This window comes from Lampris incognitus, chromosome 1, assembly GCF_029633865.1.
Source record: "Lampris incognitus isolate fLamInc1 chromosome 1, fLamInc1.hap2, whole genome shotgun sequence".
Lineage (NCBI taxonomy): Eukaryota > Metazoa > Chordata > Actinopteri > Lampriformes > Lampridae > Lampris > Lampris incognitus.
The window spans coordinates 97,256,577-97,281,067 of NC_079211.1; the positions used below are offsets into that span (position 1 = coordinate 97,256,577).

The 24,491-nt window shown below is 41.7% G+C and overlaps 1 protein-coding gene across 1 annotated transcript in view; it reads right to left on the minus strand.

The window, feature by feature from the left end:
• Positions 1 to 214: 214 nt before the first annotated feature.
• plcxd3 (phosphatidylinositol-specific phospholipase C, X domain containing 3) overlaps positions 215 to 24,491 on the minus strand; it is a 57,755-nt gene continuing 33,478 nt past the window's right edge. The window contains exons 2-6 of the mRNA XM_056294496.1: positions 4,631 to 4,887; positions 4,111 to 4,284; positions 1,834 to 2,009; positions 1,319 to 1,420; positions 215 to 371 (exon numbers count right to left, since the gene is read on the minus strand). Coding sequence (XP_056150471.1) covers positions 215 to 371; positions 1,319 to 1,420; positions 1,834 to 2,009; positions 4,111 to 4,284; positions 4,631 to 4,887 — 866 coding nt within the window. The remainder of the gene's footprint in view (positions 372 to 1,318; positions 1,421 to 1,833; positions 2,010 to 4,110; positions 4,285 to 4,630; positions 4,888 to 24,491) is intronic.

Below are 24,491 nucleotides of genomic sequence, written 5' to 3' on the forward strand. Positions count from 1 at the left end.
GACCCTCTCTCCCTCTCCTTTCAACCTCGTCATTCTCTATAGCCCTAAATAACAATGAGGGGAGCAGCCAGATTCCGCCTCTGAAATGAATACCAAAGAGAACGTGTGAGAGCACAAGCCCCAGCCACTGGTGGTGTGGTGGTGGTGGTGGTGGTGACTTGTGCTCTCTGGGAGAAACCCAACCCCCCCCCCCCCCACACCTCCCCGTGGGTTTTCAAGTGGCGTCGTCCTCTTCTTCGTCCAGGTGGTAGTTGAGGGTGATGACGGCGCTGATGAACTCTCCCAGCTCCACAAAGTCGGCTGTGATGATGTTGATGCCACTCTCCCCGGGTCTCTGGGCCCTGATCCACTGCATCATACCAGGCAAGGCCCTGCAAGGACACACACACACACACACGCACACACGCACAAATAGAGAAAGGACGTGAGTGGAAGCGATATAAAGCCACAGAGATAGGAGGGAGGGATAGTGGAAAGAATGAGTCATGTTTGGTTTGTTGGCTGGGATGAAAGGCCCGTCTGACTCAATGTGGAAGACCTGAATGGCCAGACACTAACCGTGCGGCTGATAATCAGGTCGCTCGCTGGAAAAAGAAATCGTGCGATCCACGCAGAAGGGGAACTTTTTATCGTGGTAAGTCAAAAGTGAGCCAGGCTCGCGGTGTGGTTTGGATTTGAGAGCTGTCTCCTTTTTACACATGCAGGACGATCTGTTGCCTAACGACTGCCCGAGGGGTCCGATGGACGGATGATGTTTTTGAGGGATGCTTAAACCAAAATCACAGAGTGTATGATGAGCGTGGCTTATGGCGCAGTTATCAAAGGAATGAATAATGCAAGGAAATTGCTACTGAGGCTTTTTTAAAAATAGTGAAAATAAGAGAGAGGGAAACGCCGAGAAACATAATGGTTAATAAGAGACAAGAAAAACAAAAACATGACATGTGAATCAGGAAGAATAAAGAGATAAAATAGATGGTGAGAAAGATCCTTTTAGGTTTGCTGAGGCTGTTCAAAGGACCCACGTGGGGGTCTATGTCAATCACCCGGAGGTGCCTGTAGATACAGACATCCCTCAGGATTCTTCTATATGACTAATGTACACGTTTGTGTCTGTGCACGTGTGTGTGCCTACACATTATATCACCTCACTATTGGCGGGTCATAGTATCTGTTGTCAAGCCTTGGCTCTAAAGCCGTGTCCTTGTCACACTGGGCGTAAAAAAGCATGCTCTCTTGGTCTCTTGTCTGTCATTTTGTCCCTCTTGAAGACAAACACAGAAACGCACATACACAAATAGTACAAACACACACACACCTCTCTGTGATGGTCTCTCTCAGTCCACTAGCCACTCCCTTCATCACAGTGCTGGCCTTGGGCGTCAGAACCACCTGGGAGACAAAGAACGTCCCCTTCCTCCTGAAAAATTCACACCAAAATGTTCACATTTGAACCTACCCTATTTGATATGAACTTTTCCCTCAAAGCAAATTACGTAAAAAGGGCACATTTATTCCAGTCAGTTTTGTGTCAACTTTTTGTAAATTTATCAGCATTGCCAGTTTTTTCATAAATTAGTCACTGGGCACAACGGTTGGCCCATTTGTAACAACAATAACTGGAAAAATAGTGATGATGATGAAAATCATCATCATGCAAAAAAAAAAGAAAAAAAGACGAGGCAGTGGTAGAACAGCTATTTTCGACTTGTTGGGAGCACAAAGAGTAAAATGGATAAGCACACCATTGCATGAAGTGACATGGTAACAAATATTTCCTGAACCTATGAGCAGACTTTAACAATAAAATGTTTTAAGTATAAAGCTGCTGACCTGCGGTCGGTGACAGACGCCTGGAGAAACTGGACTAGTTTTTCTGGGTCAGTAGTGTTGGCCCATGGAGCGGGCATCATCTGTCCTGGCCACAGGAATGGCACCTCCAGTGCCATGGGGTGGTGGTAAAAGACCAACACTTGATACTCCTTTTCCCACAGGTACTGCAGGGTCACCTGGGAATGGAGGAAGACGCAGTTGGGTGGGACGAAGAGGGTGAATGGAGGGAAGGAGACAGAAATGTAAGAAAAGAAGAAAAAATTTGTCTACTGGTGAATAATAAAAATTACAGAGTCATCATCATCATCCTCGGCGGCCACTTGGAGTGGAGTATGATCACCCTCCCTCTGGGTCCCTCTGGGTCCTCAGGTGGGCGTAGAGGCCAATCCTGGAACCGCGTAATAGGAGGACGCCGGCACGTGACAGCTTTTTACGTGGAGTGGGCGATACCCTTGCAGCCACTACACATTCCTTGGCAGAGTGTGGCCAGAGTCCTATGGCGTGGATTGGGGACCGCCCTCTGTTGTCACCTTCATCCACCTTCACTGTCATTGTGACCTGGAGACATTTTCCACCAATTCTGCTATTGAGGTCTTTGTTGGATCATGCTTTGTCTGGAACCTCCCCCTTGACCTATCTGCCTTGGGTGACCCTACCAGGAGCCAAGCTCCAGACAGCACAGCTCTTGGGTTCATTGGTACATGCAAGCTTCTCCACCATGGCAAGGTGACAATCCAGGAAAAGATTACACAGTAAGCCCATGTTGGGTGAATTAGAGGCTTTACATTGCCAAAAAACATGAATAATATGCGAGTGATTGTGTGAGTGGGCTCTGAGTTGGATAGACCATCTGTCTCTCTGTCTTCCACCCAATGCCTGCTGGGATAGGACCCAATCGCCCCACAGGGAATTAATGAATAGGTGAGAAGCAGCGGAAAAAGCAAAGCCAGGAGAAAGCAGTGAAAAGTGAATGTTAGAGCGCAGGTCTCAAACGCCATCGCCCATTCGACCAGACTTACAAACAGAAGAAAGACGGTAGACTGGTGAGGAAGAGGAGGCTAGCGAGAGAGAGGAGAAAGAATGGGATACCAACTGGATAAAAGAGTTGCACATCTGGGGGCATCCAGGTGGCGTGGCGGTCTATTCCGTTGCCTACCAACACGGGGATCGGCGGTTTGAATCCCCGTGTTACCTCCGGCTTGGTCGGGCGTCCCTACAGACACAATTGGCCGCATCTGCGGGTGGGAAGCCGGATGTGGGTATGTGTCCTGGTCACGGCACTAGCGCCTCCTCTGGTCAGTCGAGGCATCTGTTTGGGGGGGACTGGGGGGAATAGCGTGATCCTCCCACGTGCTACGTCCCCCTGGCAAAACTCACTGTCAGGTGAAAAGCAATGGCTGGCAACTCCACAGGTATCGGAGGAAGCATGTGGTAGTCTGCAGCCCTCCCCGGATCAGCAGAGGGGTTGGAGCAGAGATCGGGACAGCTCAGAAGAGTGGGGTAATTGGCCAGCTACAATTGGAGAGAAAAAGGGGGGAAAAAATCCCCCCCCAAAAAAAAGGAATTGCACATCTGCTTTTAAGTTTCACCATCACTCATCCGTTTCTCCTTTTTTTTCTTGTTTGACTTTCCTCACCTCTCCTTCACCCAACCTCCTCCTCACCCCCTCCCTCCATGGGTCTTCGTCATTCTCCCTCTCCACTAATTTTGCTCCTTTCTCCCCATCCACGCCCCCTGTCTTTCCACTTCCCAGAACCAAAACACCCAAAGCTCAGGGTGCCCGTATGTGTGTGCAATTGAACTGAAGCCTATCCACTTTTGAATGTTAAAACCTGAGCTCTGAATTTTTAAAAGACTTGTGTATCTTTTCTTAATTAGTGTACTAGAGGTTTGCCTCAGGATGGAGACATGGAAGGGTTAGGAAAAAAGAAACATTTTACCTAACTCATTCGCTCAAAGGAGACACTTTGAGCAAATAAACTACATCATTAGCAGATCAAAGCAGCAAATTCCCTGTTATGTGATCAAAAGCCACTTGAAGATAAGTTAAAAGGAGTGCTTGTTGTATTGAATCTTATAAGCGGCATGTCCACTCAAGACTGTAGGTCTCTCAGAAAGTACAAGTATCTGAAATGAATATGTGAGGTGGGATCTTGAGTTAGGTGCATATAACTGCCTTTAGTCCTAAAACCTGAGCAAGATTATCAAGATTATCATTGTCAAGTTTCACATGAGAGCCTCAACTGGAGTATTTGCTGAGCCTCAAGTCCAAAGTACCTCCTGGGCAAAGACGACCGGGCAGAGCTTCTCTCCAAACACATCCTTCAACATGGTCACCAGTTTCTCATGGTGCAGGTTCTGAACTCCGTAGAAGTGGTTGAAGTCCAGGAACACCACCTCTCTGGCATGACCGGACAGAAAGCTACTGATTTGCTCCAGACCCTCTCTAACCTAGAAACACACACACACACACACACACACACACACACACACACACACACACACACACACACACAAAGTCTCATGTCAGTAATATAAAGAAAGGGATGCAAACAGTGTAATTTTTTGGGGGGGGTACATGATTTGATTTTCATGTGCGAGCACTCAATTTTTACAGACAGAAAGACAAAACACACACACATATATGCAGACATACTCATTTCTGGATGCATGCATGCAAAGCTTCGTACATTCATGTAAATATGTTGACACAAACAACGTACAGAAACTGTCATTACTATCTCCCAATGACATCAACACATCCAGAGCTCTTATGCAAAGATGCTCCTATACTGACCGTGGCACTGAAGAGCCCATGGGCAAAGAACAGCTCATTGTCAGGGTCTCTGGGCTTGGTGGAGATGCGTAGGTCAAAAAAGCGGATGCCAGCTTCCAGCTGGCTTGTGAAGTTCATGGTCTGTGTGGCGAGCCACTTCCTCATTAGCTTCTTGGCCACCGTGCCAAACACGGAGACAAAGTTTTGCACCGTCTCTGGTTGTTCAGGGCCCACTGGAGACGCCTCATCAATGTAGAAACTGAATGAGTCATGGGAGCCTGAAAGGGAATTATTTAGATTTGTGACAGAGAAACCAATGGGGAACATGAGTCTGTTTGCAGGCGTGACCACACACTATGTGGCCCACTAGGGTTTCTGAAACACCTGTAAGGGTGGGTATCAGCACTGGGTGTTATCAAGTGTTATAGGATAGCTGAATGGCATGATGATGCTGTGCTCATTTAAAAACAGAATCTGTAACAGCTAGCCTCATGAAGCCAACCTAAATCTCACTACGAGATATTCTTCTGCAAAGGACACGTTTTCGACTGGGCCCTGCAGTTCGATGCCACACCGATCAGTGAACCATGTGAGACGTGGTTTAGATGATGATGACCATGAGCACTTGAAAGGAAAGTGCCAAGAACGGCTGGGTTAGGAGAGATTAACATTGAGGCGTTCATGGAATTAGTTTTATAGTTTTAATTAGTTTTAGACATTTACATGGATGGCAAGAGTCATGCATAGACAGACAGAATAACCAGCTACATCGATTGACCTGCCGGCGGTAGTCAGGGGTGTACTAGGAAAGAAATTCAGCCCTAAACTTATCTGCAAGGACCAGCCCCAGGGTATATATTAGTATACATGACAGTCAGTTACAGTTGGGGGGGGGGTGCTTTGTGAGGCTATGAAGCTGCCTTTAAGGTATGATGACTGCAAAAGCATCTTTTGTTGATGGGTGGAACTAAGGGGTGAAGTTCCCTCACCAGTGCGCCTCCCCCGTCTACAACGCTTGTCAGTGCGCCTGAGTAGGTACAGGGCCTGTACCACACACTACAACGTCTCCAACATGTTCGTTTATGGTTCATATAATTAACCAATACCTCACCACAGCAATCTTAGCTTAAGACCAGAAAGCGCGCACGTGCATATCAAGTGCACTGCATTCTGACTTAGAAAAAATGGGACACGCTTGCACACTTAAACTAGTGCATGAACGCACATGGCAAGTGCCCAAGCATTCAAGTGCGAATTAATGTCGGATAATGGGAGAGGACTTAGGCTTCCTTTTAAAACCAGTTCAACCAATTGAATTGTATCCTCTTTTTGGCAGTGTGAACTTCACTGCCTATTAGCATTAGTATGAACAAGGGTGTTTGCCTTGTCTCTGAGAGGTGGAAGAACAAAACAGTAATGGGGTGTATGTGTGTGTGTGTGTGTGTGTGTGTGTGTGTGTGTGTGTGCGCGCAAGGGGTTGTCAATAATTCAATATTGTTGTTAATCTCCATTCAATGGTATGTCATATCTTAATACACAGTAATGCACAACTAAATCAAATAAAACAAGAATCTATTACCTATAATTTGAAAATGAGGTCTGAAATATTTTAGGCACTATTATTTGAAAACTAGTTTAGCAAACAAACATGCGTCCATGCTCTCTCTCTCTCTCTCTCTCTCTCTCTCTCTCTCTCTCTCTCTCTCTCTCTCTCTCTCTCTCTCTCTCTCTCTCACACACACACACACACACACACACACACACGAAAATGACCTTCACATAGCCATACTCCAGCACCAGCTCTCCTCATAGCTGGGCCCAGAGAATGACTGTAAGCAGGGAAGACAGCGTGTCCTGGGGGGGATACAGCATACAGCATCACCGCAGGGTCAGCTGTACCATCTGGATCACAGCTGCAGTCAAACCAAAGAATGACCTTAAACAGTCATAATAATAATAATAATAATAATGGATTAGATTTATATAGCGCTTTATCTAGACACTCAAAGCGCTTCACAGTGAAGGGGGGAACTCACCCCAACCACTACCAATGGGTAGCACCCACACAGCAGCCATTTTTCACCAGAACACTCACCACACATCAGCTTGAGGTAGAGAGGGAGGGAATCATTGAGCGAATTACACAAGGGGATGATTAGGTGCCAGACGGAGAGAGCCAGGTTCGGAATTTTTACAAGGACACCGGGCAACCCCTACTCTCTGTGAGAAGTGCCATGGGATCTTAAATGACCACAAGTGAGTCAGGACCTCAGTTTAACGTCTCATCCAAAGGACGGCATCTCCTACAGCACAGCGTCCCTGTCATTGCACTGAGGCATTGGGATTTTTGTTGTTTTTCTATTAAGACCACAGGGAAGACCGTCCCCTACTGGCCCTCCAACACCACTTCCAGCAGCAACTCAAGTTTTCCCAGGGGGTCTCCCATCCAAGCACTACCCAAGCCCATGCCTGCTTAGCTTCTGTCATTCAGCAGAACCAGGGTACACGTCGGAATGGCTGCTTGCAAGTCATAATATCTGGCTCCCCTGTTGCCGCTAAGAATGAATTAAGCCTCTTACACTCTTGAGGATACTGTGCAGTAGAAGAGTCATTAGGGTTTGGAATAATTCACAACAAAGATGGGATACTTTTGTAATGTTTTGAGCTAATGCTGGGCAATACGGAAAACATTATTATCACGGTAACCATAGGAAATTTTACATGATTATATATATAGTATATATATATATATATATATATATATATATATATATATATATAGCGTTTTCTTTCGGGAACCCATCAATGGTGTTAATAAAAGTGTTCAACAAATGATGAACAAACAAATGGTTTAACCACGTTGGCAGCTGATGAGTGTGTGATGCACGAAACAAGCTTGTTCTGCTATGTATTAAAGTTTTTTTCCTACATCTACCTTATATATATATATTTATATATTTATATATATATCTATATATATATAGATATATATAGATATATATAGATATAGATACATAGATATACTGAGAGAGGGGTAATCGGTTTGGATAATGGATGGATGGATGGATATATTCACTCAGTGACCAGAAAAATAGAGACCCTGCCCTTGCAGAAGAAGTGGCTGCCCCCTTTTCCATTTGCATGTGTATCACTACATAAACAGGTGCCTGCAACAGCAACTCTATTTCCACACTTGCTTTTGCATGTGAACGGATTATCAGGAATGAGTTTAAAGCACTTATTAAAGGATTTATATCATTTCATAAGGCCTGATTGTAGGCACCAGAAGGGCATGTTTGTGCAAGACGGTAGATTTCCTGTGCTTCTCAAATGTGGCAATCTCAAAGGCATACGATGAATGGACCAGAACACAAGACACCTCGTCAAAACGTTTGCTATGTGGGAGGTGGCCCTCGGTGGATGAACGTGGGAGACGCTGGGCAGCTCGGGCCATAACAAATAATCTCCAGTCCACAGCATGACAGTTAACATCACAATACAATTGTAGGGTACAAAAACCAGTTTTGGAACACAATGTGTCGCAATCTTTCCTGTATGAGGTAAAACAGCGACCACGCAGGGTACCTCAATGGTAAATTGCCAAAGGTATTTGCAATGGGCTACGAAACATTAGGACTGGAGTATTGACAACTGGGAAAGGTAGTCTGGTCTAATGAATCCCAGTTCCAACTGTATCACCATGATGTTAGACTAAGGGTAGGACTGCTCAGTTAATTGTATATTAATCGCAATTTTGATATTGGCTTACCCAAATAATTGATTTTGGCTGATGGCAATAATTCATGCTAGTTTTAGCTTGCTCCAGTGTGAAGACAGTATTATTTGATTAGAAGATATTTGCAACGAAATTTTTATTTATTTATTTTTTCCATCCAAACCGCTTATCCTTATGCAGGGTAATGGGGAAGCTGAAGCCTAGCCAGCCCACCAGTCATCGGGCAGCAGGCGAGGAAACACCCTGGACAGGCCGCCAGATCATCACAGGGCTGACACACACACACACTCACACTCACACCTAGGGACAATAGTATGGCCAATTCACCTGACCTACGTGTCTTTGTACTGTGGGAGGAAACCAGAGCACCCAGAGGAAACCCATGCAGACACGGGGAAAACATGCAAATTCCACACAGAGGATGACCCCCAAGGTTGGACCACCCCAGGGCTTGAACCCAGGACCCCCCTGTTGCGAGGCGACCACACCAACCACTGTGCCACCGTGCTGCCCAATATAATCTAATAATAATATATTATAGTGCAATATAGTACAATAATTGTCCAGGAATGGTTTCAGGAACGTTCAGGTGAAATGATGTTTAATTACTTGACCACCATAATCCCCTGATATCTATCCCATTGAACACCTTTGGGATGAAGTCAAATGCAATACCTCAAGAACAGAGTATCCACCCATCAATATGGGTAGTTACGTGAAGCACGGATGTCTGCATGGTTAGCTTTAACAACTGGATGGTACAGGACCTATAGATGTAAAATGCTAGTTTTATCGCTATAACAGAGCCCTTGTTCAGTCATTGCCATGACATGTGGAAGCTGTTGGCAGGCCAAAGTTTGTCCAACAAAATACTGAACGGGGTTTTCCATTTTCTGGTCACTGAGTGTATATCACAAAATCTGCTTACATCTACAAAAATATATTTAAATTTAAGAAACCAAGTGTTTTCGTGCATTAAAACATACTCGTCAGCTTATAGAAAAGCAAGAGCAGAACACAGGAAAAACATATGTACAGGTAGGGAGTGATTTTTTCTTTACAACATAATCATTGGTTTGTGAAAATAAAATCAGGCCTATGGGATGCCATGTAGTCAAACCATTTTTTCCAGTATAAGGTTAATTGGTCCAAGTTATGATTGACAGATGCCGTTATCCACTCCATTTTATACATGTCCATTATAATTTCAATCCATGGGTTTAAAGTTGGGCTCTCCTGTGATAACCATTTCCTGGTAAGAGTCTTTTTACTAGCCACCAGCAGTATATTCATTAAATATTTATCTCCTTTCAACCATTCTTGGGGTATATATCCAAATCAATCAGAATCAGAATCCTTTATTCATCCCCGAGGGGAAATTGTTCACTCATGCTCTAATAACTAAAAACTAACAAGATACACGATAAGAAAATAGAAACAAGAAAAACAGAAACAAATAGAAATAAAAGATAAAATAAGAACACAATATATCAACAAGCATGGTGCACATAACACCCTATCTATACTATACTACTATACTATACTATACTCAGTGGCGTCCCCAGAAATTTTTCATAGGGGTGGCCAAAGGGGGCCACTGAAAATCTTGGGGTGGCACACCAAAACCAAAAGCCATGAATGAATTTCAGGAATTCTATTATGTTGTTGTAGTGTACTGTATAGACTAGTTGAAAACTGTCAATATGAGAGTTGAGGAATCGCATACTGAAATACTTTGGTTTCTAATTTTTTTACAGTTAATGTTACTAAATATCTGATGTGCATAGACTAATACCGGTACAGTTAACATTTTGAGTTACACAATGAATTAACGTGTTAGATGATTCATTGTTATATTGTATATGTCCAAAAATGAAAAAAAAAACCAAAAAAAGCATAATTTTGGTCAACAATATACATATATTATTATAGCCTACTCACAACCTATTCAGATCCCTTCTTTATTAGGCTACATTAATTTCAGTACAGCTTTATTCACCTGTTGCTGTGTCTTTTGTAAACAAATATGTTATAGGCTATGTCCAAAAATGAAAAACAAAACAAAAAAAGCATTATCATAGACAATGTACATTTTACTATAGCCTACTCACAACCTATTGATATCCCTACTTTATTAGGTTACATTCTTTTCAATACAGCTTTATTCACTCGTTGCTGTCTTTTTGTAAACAAACATATTATAGGCTATGTCCAAAAATGAAAAACAAAACAAAAAAGCATTATTATGGATGATGTACATTATATTATAGCCCACTCATATTCCTGCTTTACTGTATTAGGCTACATTTTTTTCAATACAGCTTTATTCGCCTGTTGCCCTGTCTTTTGGCAAACACATCTTTAAAATGATCAAGCTTTATGGCCCTAGCCCTTCTTGACGCAACACTCAACACCCCCAAATTGCTCAATCGCTCGTCACTATAGCCTACTTTCTGGTATGCATTGTGTATTAAACTTGCAAAATAATGCATGTGGGCTCTTTAGGTATGACACGTAGGTTGTACATTTAGGCAACGTTCCTGGTGTTTTGGCGCGCTTGGGTAAACGCAGCTGTAGGATGAAGCAGCATTTATCTTTAAGATATCAGTAAGTTAATGAATTGGGGGTAAGTTACAAATTTATTGTTCTTACCATATTGTTTTTCGATTTCTTAAAGATCACCTTCATGTTAGTAAGCTAACATACGATAGATGAGGTAAATATCAATTGCCATATCTGACCCGTTTTTAATGGTTTATTGAGCACTATTTGGGGAAAAATGTATACACATTATTGAACATAGATCATTTTAGTATTTAAAATATGAGTGGATGAGATAATTGATTGGATAAGCTTTATTGCCTCATGAAACATTATGGGGTGCGAGCCATGGCGCATATAGGGACCCAAAAAGCACTTCCTATATGACGTAATTTATGGAGTCGAGGAGTCGATTCTCATATTTCAAACCAGAGTCGGAGTCGATTCCAAAAACTTGAGAGTTGTGCACCCCTATAGCTAGCTAGAAACAGAAGCTGCTCAGCTGCTGTCTGAGGCAGACTGTGCACAAGGGAGGGAGTGTGAAGCAGTGATGGACGATCAAAAGCGGCTGGCTGTCTGGCTATGCATTGGTTATTTTCTTTGACATTAATTATTATGAAAAATATACATTTTTGATTTAAATGAACAGCACCTAATGCAAAATATCAGATAGAAGCATATTATGCATAATCAGAAGCATATTCTGCATATGCGACTCGTGGCTGGGGGGGGGGGGGGAGCAGGGATAGTATCATCCCTTGGGGGCGCCACTGACAGCACTACCGCAGCACAAAACAAGCAACACAAACAAAACCCGACAGTGCCATCCAATGACCATTAAAAATACACTCACTGGCCACTTTATTAGGTACACCTTGCTAGTACCGGGTTGGACCCCCTTTTGCCTTCAGAACTGCCTTAATCCTTCGTGGCATAGATTCAACAAGGTACTGGAAACATTCCTCAGAGAGTTTGGTCCATATTGACATGATAGCATCACGCAGTTGCTGCAGATTTGTCGGCTGCACATCCATGATGCGAATCTCCCGGTCCACCACATCCCAAAGGTGCTCTATTGGATTGAAATCTGGTGACTGTGGAGGCCATTTGAGTACAGTGAACTCATTGTCATGTTCAAGAAACCAGTCTGAGATGATTCGAGCTTTATGACATGGCGCGTTATCCTGCTGGAAGTAGCCATCAGAAGATGGGAACACTGTGGTCATAAAGGGATGGACATGGTCAGCAACAATACTCAGGTAGGCTGTGGCGTTGACACGATGCTCAATTGGTACTAAGGGGCCCAAAGTGTGCCAAGAAAATATCCTCCACACCATTACACCACCACCACCAGCCTGAACCGTTGATACAAGGCAGGATGGATCCATGCTTTCATGTTGTTGATGCCAAATTCTGACCCTACCATCCAAATGTCGCAGCAGAAATCAAGACTCATCAGACCAGGCAACGTTTTTCCAATCTTCTATTGTCCAATTTTGGTGAGCCTGTGCGAATTGTAGCCTCAGTTTCCTGTTCTTAGCTGACAGGAGTGGCACCCGGTGTGGTCTTCTGCTGCTGTAACCCATCTGCCTCAAGGTTTCGACGTGTTGTGCGTTCAGAGATGCTCTTCTGCATACCTCAGTTGTAATGAGTGGTTATTTGAGTTACTGTTGCCTTTCTATCAGCTCGAACCAGTCTGGCCATTCTCCTCTGACCTCTGGCATCAACAAGGCATTTTCGCCCACAGAACTGCTGCTCACTGGATATTTTCTCTTTTTCAGACCATTCTCTGTAAACCCTAGAGATGGTTGTGCGTGAAAATCCCAGTACATCAGCAGTTTCTGAAATACTCAGACCAGCCCGTCTGGGACCAACAACCATGCCACGTTCAAAGTCACTTAAATCACCTTTCTTCCCCATTCTGATGCTCGGTTTGAACTGCAGCAGATCGTCTTGACCATGTCTACATGCCTAAATGCATTGAGTTGCTGCCATGTGATTGGCTGATTAGAAATTTGCGTTAACGAGCAGTTGGACACGTGTGCCTAATAAAGTGGCCGGGGAGTGTATATGGCCTTACTATCTAGGAGTATTTCACATTTAAAAATGTCTTGTAGGGCACTGTATATCACTCTCCAATAGTCTTTGATAATGGGGCAAGCCCAGAAAATATGGTAGCTGTTTGTATTTTGGTTTCCACAGTTTCTCCAACAAACAGGGAGGTTACTATCATAATGGGATTTCTGAGAGGGTGTAATAAAATACCTTATCAGGTTTTTCCAACCAAACTCCCTCCATTTCTGCGAACAAGTACACTTCCACTGATACCTCCATATTGTTGTCCGTTCTTCCTTAGATATAATTGTCCTTCCTTCCCCCATTTTGTTTTAATGTATACAGTCGAATGTATTTTAAGATTTAACAGACCCTTATATAGTATGCATGAAATGATTCTACTTTCAGGATCTGAATTATATGCTTTTCTAAACAGTTCTATCAGACAAGTACTTGCCTCGGTTACATTTTTCATCTTCATATTAACATAATGTCGCATCTGCAGATACCTATAAAAGTCTTGTTTTTGAAATAAGTGTTTCTTTTTAAACGTTTCAAAACTGAGCAGTGTTCCTTCTTTCATTATATTGCATAGAGCTGTTATTCCATTAGCTGTCCAGACCTTAAATCTAGTATCTAGCTTATTTGGTGTAAAATCTGAGTGATATGCACACCATTTAAGAATTACAATATCTCCCTCTAGTTTATATTCTTTTATAATAATTTTCCATGTTTTCAGAGTGCATTTCACCCATGAGTTATCCATAGTATCAGCTAAGATTGCCTGTATGGTGATGGAAGGCATCCTCTCTTCAATGTTTTTCCATTGAGCATCACATGATAGGTTACACCAGCATATTATAGCTCTCATCTGTGCTGCAAAATAATAATCTTTAATAGAAGGTAGGCCCCATCCCTCCTTTTCTTTGGCCAACTGCAAAGTTTTGAGACAAATCCTAGGTCTTTTACCTTGCCATATGTACCTTGATAAAATTTTGTCCCATTCATTGAATTGGTTTTGATTAATCTCCATCGGCAGGGTCTGAAAGAGATATAATAGTCTGGGAAATATATTCATTTTAATGGATTCGATCCTTCAGCTGAGACCAATGAAAGGAATTAGGTTCCATCTTGTTATAATAATAATAATAATAATAATAATAATAAACTTTATTTGTATAGCACCTTTCATCAAATCAAAAATCAAATCAAATCAATTTTATATGTATAGCCCAATATCACAAATTAAAAATTTGCCTCAGTGGGCTTAATAAAATGCAGCTCAAAGTGCTTTACATTAAAAACAAGGGAAACAATAAAACTCAACAATACAGATAAAATAAGACAAAAGCAATAAAACACAGACCTAGGCAAAAAAAACATAAAACAAGGCAAGAAATAAAACCACAGTACAAGAATAAAAAATAAGAGTAAAATAAATAAAATGGAATTAATTAAAAGCAAGAGCATAAAAATGGGTCTTGAGCTGATTCTTAAAACTATCTATGGACGTTGCTTCTCTTATTTGTTGGGGGAGTCTATTCCAAGTGTCTCCCTTAATTTTTGTCTCCTTTAATTTCATTTAGTTATAGGCAAAGAATTGTATTCTGAGAGTTTTGCTACATCTTTTGGCATGCCAAAAGATGTAGACTCTGCTTGCCATGTCAAGGGGTATCTACTTTCAATTTCTCTTGGTGGGCTATAGTTATATGAAAGTAATTGGGTTTTATCTATATTGATCTTGTATCCTGACAATTGACCCTATTGTTCAAATGATTGCATCAATGTAGGTAAAGAGTACGTTTGTTGCCCTAGATAGATCAAAATGTTATCCACGTAACAGGCTTATTTCTATTATGCTCTGTGCCTTTAATAATAACTCCCAATATCTTCATTTTGTCTGATGTATTGAGTTAGTGGTTCCAAATACAATGTGAAGAGTAGCAGTGACCATGCGCAGCCTTGCCTCGAACCCCTTTCTAGGGTAAAATTATTTGATAAATATCCATTAATTTTAATCCTAGCAAACCAAACCAAATCTACACAGATTTGGTTTCCATGACACAATTATTAAAACTACACAGGTGCCAAATTGTCTTATAGCATCTGTATACTTTTAATGATTGTCAAGGAAACAAATTCCAGTGAACCAAGTCAAATGCCTTTTCAACATCCATGCTTATCACTATTGCTTTAATTTTATTTTTTTTGTATGTGATCCATAATGTGTAGTGCCCTTCGTATATCGTCTTGTGTTTGCCGTTGTTGTACAAAACCTGTCTGATCATTATGTATCAGTGTGGGTAGGAACTCTTCAAATCGTTTGGCCATGATGGAGGTAAATAGTCTATTATTGCCTCCTTCCAGCTAGGTGGCGTTTGCACCTTTTTTAAAGCCCAATTCAGCATGGGGACAGAAATAACAGAAGTTAATTCTTCTCAAATTCTTTATACCACTCTGGCGTATAGCCATCTGATCCTGGTGACTTGTTTAATTTAACCCTACTAATTGCAGTTTTTAGTTCACCTTCAGTTATGTCTGCAGTCATTGTTCTATTTTGTTCTTCGTTTAATATGGGTAACTTAATTAACTACTTAATTCAGGTGGGTGTTAATTTGGGTTATGCTTCCCCCTGGAACTTTAGAATATAGAGTTTTGTAAAATACTTCAAAAGCTTCCTGAATCTCACTTAATTTGATTTTTTTTATCACTTTTGTTCTTGGATCCCTAATTCCATGAATTGGGTTTTCTGCTATCTTCAATTTCCACACCAGTATTTTCATAGATAGTGGTTCCACTTTCATAATATCTCTGTTTCAAAACATTAGATTTTTCCTGATTTCTTGTGTAGCCAAACTATTAATTTCATCCCTAATTTTTCTAATTTCCTCTAATGTATCCAGTACCAAACTCAATTTATGTTTTTTTCTAGTTCCTTCAGTTTGTTTTGTAATTTCTCTAATGTTTTATGCCTTAGTTTTTTCTTATAAGAAGATATTGCTATGATTGTCCCTCTTAAGACAGCCTTTAGAGTATCCCATAGAATGGGAGGTGAAACCTCTCCATTATCATTGAATTCTAAATAAAGAGTAATTTCTTTTTTAATTTGGTCCTTAATATTGGGATCATTGAGTAGACTTGAATTTAGTTTCCATGTAGTACTCTTTGGTTGTAGGTCAAAATTAACAGATGAATATATAGGTGCATGGTCACTATTGTCCCAATTCCACAGGTGTTTATTTTATCTTTATCTTTTCCAAATGTTATGAAATAGTCTATTCTTGTATATACAGAGTGGGGGGCAGAATAGTAAGTGTAATTCCTTCTGTTAGGGAAAAAATCTCTCCATATACGTATCAATTAAACCCATGTCCTCAAAAAGTGTGTTAACTTTCTTATCTAGGGACTTTGTTTCATGGGGTTTTCTACTGGATGAGTCTAACTTTGGTTGTAATTGTAATTGTAAATTTAAATCTCCCCCACATATCAGAAGACTTTCTGTTTCCATTATATTATTGATTTTCTGGAAGAAACTAATATCACTTCCTGGGGTGCATATATATTCAATAGTGTAACTGGATTCCCATCTATATTCCCCCTTCCTAGAATATAAGGTATTCTAGTAAGGGGGAATATAGATAAGGATGGGGATGATATTCCCTTTCCTTATATCTCATTTCGAATACTTTTTCAAAATCTAGCTTGCTTGAAATGAGAATAGTAACTCCTCTCCTAAGTGCTGATTTATATGATGAAGAAAAAAAAATTAGTGAAGCCCATTCTCTTTAGTTTTTCATGCTCCTTATCATCTAAATGGGTTTCCTGTAGATATACTACATGGGCTTGTTCTTTGACAGATTTTAGACAGAATTTTACTGCGTTTGATTGGATTCAACAGCCCATTGACATTAAAAGAGATTAATTTTACTTTGTCACTAGCCACTGATATCTGTCAGTGTATCGTTGAAGTTGGCAAAATAAAACTTAACCCTGAACAAGCAAGAACAAAGAAATGAAAAGAAAAAGAAAAAAAGAAAAAAAAGAGGGTAAGGAAGGTGTGATTCCAAGGCTAGGGTCTCTGGTAAATGACCCTGAGCTGAGCTAGCTGAGGGGGGAAGCCTCTCCTACCTGTGGGCTGAGGGCCCCCAATGCAGCACCCAAAAAAGTAAATGAAAAAGTCTGTCCATTACACAAGAAAAAACTTCCCTGTATATTCCTTCCACTGGCTCCTACTTGACCTTAATTCCTCTTCTCTCCAGTGCATACCTCCACCTCTCCAGGCTCTCCTCAACCTGCACCCTACAATGTCATCCGCAAGCATCATAGTCCATGGAGACCGTCAACCTGTCCATCACCAGTGCAAACAAGAAAGGGCTCAGAGCCGATCCTTGATGTAATCACACCTCCACCTTGAACCCAACTGTCATTCCAACTGCACACCTCACCATTGTCACACTTTGCTCATACAATACCACACCTCCTCTCTCGGCACCCTGTCATATCCACAAAGACACGGGTCGCGGTAGCAGCAAGCGAAGTAGGGCACTCCAGACTCTCCCCAGTAACTCATTCTGGCCTTCTCTATACTTCTCAATCAACATTCTCAAAGCAAACACCACATCTGTAGTGCTCTTTTGCGGCATGAAACCATACTGCTGCTCGCTAATCGTCACCTCTCCTCGTAACTGGAGCAAATGGACCAGATGGAGGTCCATCTGGTCCATCTGCTGTAGGTCCATCTGGTCCATTTGGTTTATTGAATAGTTTTGATGTGTTCGTGTGGTTACACAAACACGTCAAAACCACTCAATAAACCAAAATAATTTATTACAAAATAAAGAATAAACTCAAAACAATGAAGTATGGATATGTGTGCCTGTAAATCAGAGGTGTAAGGTAGTGCATGTGTGGCTGTGTTTGCTGATGTTATGTGTGTTGTAAAGTGTAAAACCAAACCAACAAATAAAAGTAAATCAGTGTAGCAGTGACAGCGCCAAGACTGAAAGCTGGCTGCAGCTTTATGCGAAGGACATGCCCAGGAGCCATCTCTCAACCTGAAACGCAACAGAGGTGAACAGAACAATCCAGAAACAATCCACTACGGGGGTGGGGGGGTGGTTCGTCACATTTGACTTCAATGTTCAAATGTGTGAACATTTGACTGTACACATGTCCAATCTGGCCTGGGAACGCCTTGGGATCCCCCAGGAGGAGCTGGAGGGCACTGCTGGGGAGAGGGACATCTGGAGTGTCATACTTCGCTTGCTGCCACTGCGACTCGACCGCGGAGAAGTGGCTGAAGATGAATGAATAAATTCAAATGTGTAAACATTTGAATGTGACTTCCATTTTCAATGACTCGAGTCTTTGAATATTGAAGTTACATTTAAGTAAAACTTTCTTGAATATTTCTCTGGTATCAAAAGTTATTGTTGTTCAGAAAAGATTTTAGCCAATTTATTTTCAAGGTTCCATTTATAAAATCAAAATTGATAGCTTGTAGGCCTCCATCTTTAAAATCTTTGGTCATCTTTGCTGTCTTAATGGAGTGAGTTTTCTTTTTCCAAATATAAACAAAACTGACCTTAATAGCTCTATTTAGAATAGCCATCGAGTATGCCGGATAGATACATCTTGAAATGCTTTTTGTTTCAGTCAGAAAGATTCGTTATTGGGTAGAGAGTTATTGGGTCGTATTCTCCATAACCAAGAGTTAAGTTTAGTTTGGCATTCATCCTTTACTTTCCACACATTCATATTTTCCCTTTCAGTTGAATCCAAATATTTAACAGTGGATTTATAGGCATGCTGTAACAGCTAGGCTCATGAAGCCACCATTCCTATAAATATTTATTTATTTTGGCAAGTTCAGTCAAAGTTAAATGGCATTAACTCACACTTGTTAAAATGTAACTTTACACCAGAGGCTCTGAAGTATTTTGGGGACTTCAGTTAGCTGCTTCATAAAGATCTGCTAACTACACTGCTCAAAAAAATAAAGGGAACACATAAGCAATGCAATGTAGCTCCAAGTCAATCACACTTTTGAGATATCAACCTGTCCAGTTAGGAAGCAACACTGATTTGTGAATCAATTTCACCTGTTGGTAAATTGTCTAATTTCCACCAGGTGGAAATTAGACAATTTGCAAGACAACCCCTATAAAAGGAATGGATTTGCAGGTGGTGGCCACAGACCATTTGCCTGTCCTCATCTTTTCTGGCCGATCTTTGGTTAGTTTTTCATTTTGCTAGTGCCCTCACCACTAGAGGTGGCATGAGGCGGTATCTGCAACCTACAGAAGTTGCTCAGGTAGTGCAGCTCATCCAGGATGGCACATCAATGCGTGCTGTGGCAAGAAGATTTGATGTGTCTCCCAGCACAGTGTCCAGAGCATGGAGGAGGTACCAGGAGACAGGCCAGTACACCAGGAGACGTGGAGGGGGCCGCAGGAGGACAACAACCCCGCAGCAGGACCGCTATCTGGTCCTTTGTGCAAGGAGGAACAGGAGGAGCACTGCCGGAGCCCTACAAAACGACCTTCAACAGGCCACTAATGTGCAGGTTTCTGCTCAAACAGTGAGAAACAGAATGCATGAGGATGGTATGAGGGCCCGACGTCCACAATTGGGGCCTGTGCTCACAGCCCAACACCGTGCAGCCCGATTGACCTTTGCCAGAGAACATCTTGGTTGGCAGATTCGCCATTGGCGCCCTGTGCTCTTCACAGATGAGAGCAGGTTCACACTGAACACATGTGACAGACGTGAGAGAGTCTGGAGACGCTGTGGAGAATGTTCTGCTGCCTGCAACATCCTCCATCATGACCGGTTTGGCGGTGGGTCAGTGATGGTCTGGGGAGGCATATCCTTGGAGGGCCGCACAGACCTCTACGTGCTAGCCAGAGGTACCATGACTGCCATTAGGTACCGGGATGAGATCCTCAGACCCATTGTCAGACCATATGCTGGTGCAGTGGGCCCTGGGTTCCTGCTCATGCATGACAATGTTCGTCCTCATGTGGCCAGAGTGTGTCAGCAGTTCCTGTATGTCGAGGGCATTGACGCTATGGACTGGCCTGCACGTTCCCCAGACCTGAATCCAATCGAGCACCTCTGGGACATCATGTCTTGTACCATCCGCCAACGCGATGTCGCACCACAGACTGTCCAGGAGTTGACCGATGCCCCGATCCAGGTCTGGGAGGAGATCCCTCAGGAGACCATCCGTCGTCTCATCAGGAGCATGCCCAGACGTTGTAGGGAGTGCATACAGGCACGTGGAGGCCACACACACTACTGAGCCTCATTTTGAATCGTCTTGAAGAATTTCCACAGAAGTTGGATCAGCCTATGTTCTCATTTTCCACTTTGATTCTGAGTATGATTCTGAATCCAGACCTTAATGGGCTAATGATTTTGATTTCCATTGATCATTCTTAGGTTATTTTGCTCTAAACACATTCCTCTGTCTAATAAATAAAGATTTTCAGCTGAAATATTTCATTCATCGAGGTCTATATTGTGTTTTTAGGTGTTCCCTTTATTTTTTTGAGCAGTATATATCATCTGCTAACTGACTAATGATTTACTGGTTTCCCAATTACAGGGCGACAGTCGAATTTTTAATAAAGAAGCATTTCTGTAGCAATTTTAAAGAGAAAAGGAGAAATGGGACGACCCTGTTTTAACGACACGTTTGACTGTAAATCGTTTGATTGTACCTCCTGGTAAAGAGACTGAACTATTTGTATTTATATACAGAGATTCCACCATTTTTTGAAACTTATGTAACCGGTTATTTTCTTGCCCGGTGCGGGATTCGATACGGGGTGTACTGCGCCACAAGGCGACATCACTAACCACTCGGCTAAAGCTAACGGGTCTTATTAGTAGTTTACAGTCGTCACCCTCCCCGGAAGCGCGCCCTTGCGCTTTGTTCTTCCCGCGCTCCGAAGAGACTTCTGAGGATCTGCACATTTCCGGATCCCACCGCTGCCGCCAATGTAACCGGTTATTTTCTTGCCCGGTGCGGAGTGTACTGCACCACAAGGCGACATCGCTAACCGCTCGGCTAAAGGGTCAGACCCGTTAGCTAGGGGCTAACCTGTCTTATTAGTAGTTTACACTTACCATTTTTATTGCTTCGAAGACGGCATTCTCCACCTTCTTTCTCAATTTCTTTGCTTTTGGTTGCTGGTTGGATCTTTGCCGGCTTTTCGCGATGGAAAGTTCCATTTCCGCATGGCAGTCAGATATTTCCTTGCAGCGGGCTGAAATAGAGTTATGACTTGTCCTCATGGCGCATTTTTTTTCTCCAGTATTTAAGTTTTATACTCGAGGACGCATAACAGTTCCAAATCGACCAAATAATAACTACATATTGTAACGTGCATGGATAAGTAGACACGTTGGTCCTTGACGAAGGGGTCGGACCCTTTAGTCGACTGGTTAACGCTGTCGTTTGCGGTGTGGGAGCCACGGATTCGCGTCCCCGCTGTGGCGGTCCCGGACTGCCCCCCAAACTCGCTACAATATCAAATAATGATAACCACAACACGTGGGTAACGCCGACAGAGCTTAAGGCATATGCGGAAATTCCATCGCTAAACCCAGTCCGCGTTTAGCGATGGAATTTCCGTATAATCATGGCAGTCGGACGTGAAATAAGTTGTTATTTGTCTTTATGGCGCAATTCTTTTCCAAAACGACCAAATCATGATAAGCCCCAGCAAGTCCGCGCGCATCCGCATCTCAGGGCAACTTTGTGCGCATAAAAAAAACCCCGCACATGTGCAGATTGGAAATTCAAGTTAAAGTTAAAGAATATACTATATCTTCAGAATTTGACTGAACTTGCGAAAAACTAAATAAATAAAACGTAATATGTCTCTCTGAAGCTCTTTCTACCTTTCAACTTGTCTGCTATTATTTTAGCTAAAAGGCCTGCTTGAATCTTTTAGCTAAAATAATAGCAAACACTTTACAATCATTACTGAGTAAAGTTATTGGTCTCTATTATTGTCCATTATCGTCCAGCAGAGTCAGATCTTTCTTTGGTTTGGGGATTAAGCATTGTGTCCTTGTAGTAAGAGAGGAATTCTGGATACTTTCTGAATAGACCTTATGGTGTGAGTAAATCAGAGAATAATTTGTCAAATTCAGCAGTGATACCATCATTACCAGGCGATTTATTGTTTTTGAGTGAATGGATGCCCTCCTTAATTTCACCTTCTGATATTGGAGCTTCAAATGATAAACAGTCCTCCTTACTTATAGGATCATATTCATCAAGATGAATTTGATCTACTATTCTAATTCGACTAAACAAAGTAAAGTTACTTTCATTGACCTTTGATCTGTATAGATTAGAATAGTTATCATAACACAATTTAGATATATCTGCATTATCTTGTCATAGCTGAATATTAATATTCAGCTGTGACAAAATATTATATTTTGCTCTTTGCTTTTCTAATTAAAAAAAGAAAAAAAGCTAACATTTGCTCTCCATGTTCCAGCCATTTCAACCTGGATCTTACAAAGGCCCCCTCAGCCCTCTCTATGCAACTTTGCAAGCCTAACAATGTGTTTATCATTCACTTCCTCTGGTGGCAATTTAGTGACAGGAGCAATTTCAGAAACCACCTTCTCCCCCATGACGTGTCGCCTTTGACATAATCACTTCCATACTGCCTTAAATATGGCACTTTCATATTTTAGGAGCTCCCAATTACAACCAAACGATCCCTCAGCTTGTGCTTTATTCCAATAAAATGTAATAATCCGTTCCAATTCCATTTTAACAATAGCATGTTGTTCTTAGCAAAGAGTTATTCATTTTCCAAAAAGAGCAACCTCTGATACTACCATAATCAGACACTCCACTCAGACCACAAAGCCACACAAGTCTGACACACTTGTGTGGCTTTGTGGTCTGCAAGTGGAGTTGCCATCACCTTGACTGTGCACAAATCCTTAGGCATGTTTTCAGAAACAAGCCAGTATCAAGTGTGATAGTCTAGAGCCACCCTTGTTGCTCCAAGTATAAACTCTTGTCAGTTTTAAATTCCTCTCTCCATATATCTACAATATCAAATGAACAACTTTAAAGAGGACTTTTGATTAGAACTTTGACATGGGGGCCACCTGTCAACAGCTTTGTCTAAAACAACATTAAAGGCTACCTGGTGCTTACTTGCACCTGGATATTTAGATAGCCGCTGTTTAAGCTTGCAGGTCCATTAGCAAGACATCATTACTAGACTCTGAATTGTACCCATAGAGATTTGTTATGATCAGGGTAGTATTAAAGCAGTTTAAGACTTGGCAGATGAAATTACCCTCTGAGTCACACTCACAGTGCAAAATAACACCATCATAATTATTTTTCAAAGATGAGAGCCCTGCAGATCTTTCTGTTCCATGAGATAACCATATATCATTGCCCCACTGTGATCTCCAAAAAGTGGTTTCACTAGAATGGGACTCTTGAAAAGATACAAAATCAGTTTTGAAACTTTTTGTAAACAAAAATAAGGCCTTATGTTTGACATTATCTCTTAATTCCCTGGCATTCAAAGATAGAACAAGACATAAAACACAAAGAACGAACAATAGAACAACGCATTAGTAATAAAGACTTAAAGCAGATTAAAATTTGTACACAGCTGTACAAATTGTAAAAATGAAGTGTACAGCTGCATCATTACATTGAAAAAGACAGAAAGGACTTGGTAATAAAACTGAAATATTCCTGTCATCATCGAGTTCAGAATAAAAGTCCCAAAGCAAAAAAAGAAGAAAAAAAGTGCTCCGTTGCCCTCTAAATAGGCTTTGACAACTGCTAGTACATGAGAATTTAATTCACCACAACAAAACAAAAATAATACCAAGACGGAGTATGTGCAGAAGATGACTGATCCTTTACTTACACAGGAGTAGTTAACCTCTAGGTGTTAATTCAACCTGGCCCTGGATAACGGGAGGTTCTGGCTCCACTGAAATAAGCTACTTTTCCCTCTGCACGCACTTTCTGCACCTCAGGCCACAACCTCTGTCTCCGAACTTTAGATCTTTAGTCTTTAAGTAAGGGACAATAAAGATACTTTGACTTTGACTTTGACTCTAACATCTAAATTTTGTGGCGCATCTGCCAACTCTTTTATAGAGTCTATCAGCCAATGTAAAGTTATATCACCAGAGCTAGGGATGTTTGTGACCACAGCATTTCCCATGAAGAGGTTATGAGAGCAATTAAAGATCTAAAAAATAACAAAAGTCCAAGGTGTGATGGAATAACTTCTGAGCTGTCTAAAATGTTTGATGAACAACTGCCTCCTTTCTTAGTTAAGGTCTTCTCAGAGAGCATCAACGAAGAAGCTCTTCTAACAAATATGACTCAAGATGTCAAACAAAGACAGGGATTGTGTAGAAGATTGGTGTCCTATGGCATGTCTAAATAATGATTATAAAAGTTTGGCACTTAAATTGGCTAATAAAAGTTTTGGACTCTTATAGATGAATCACAATCTGGGTTCTTGAGGAACT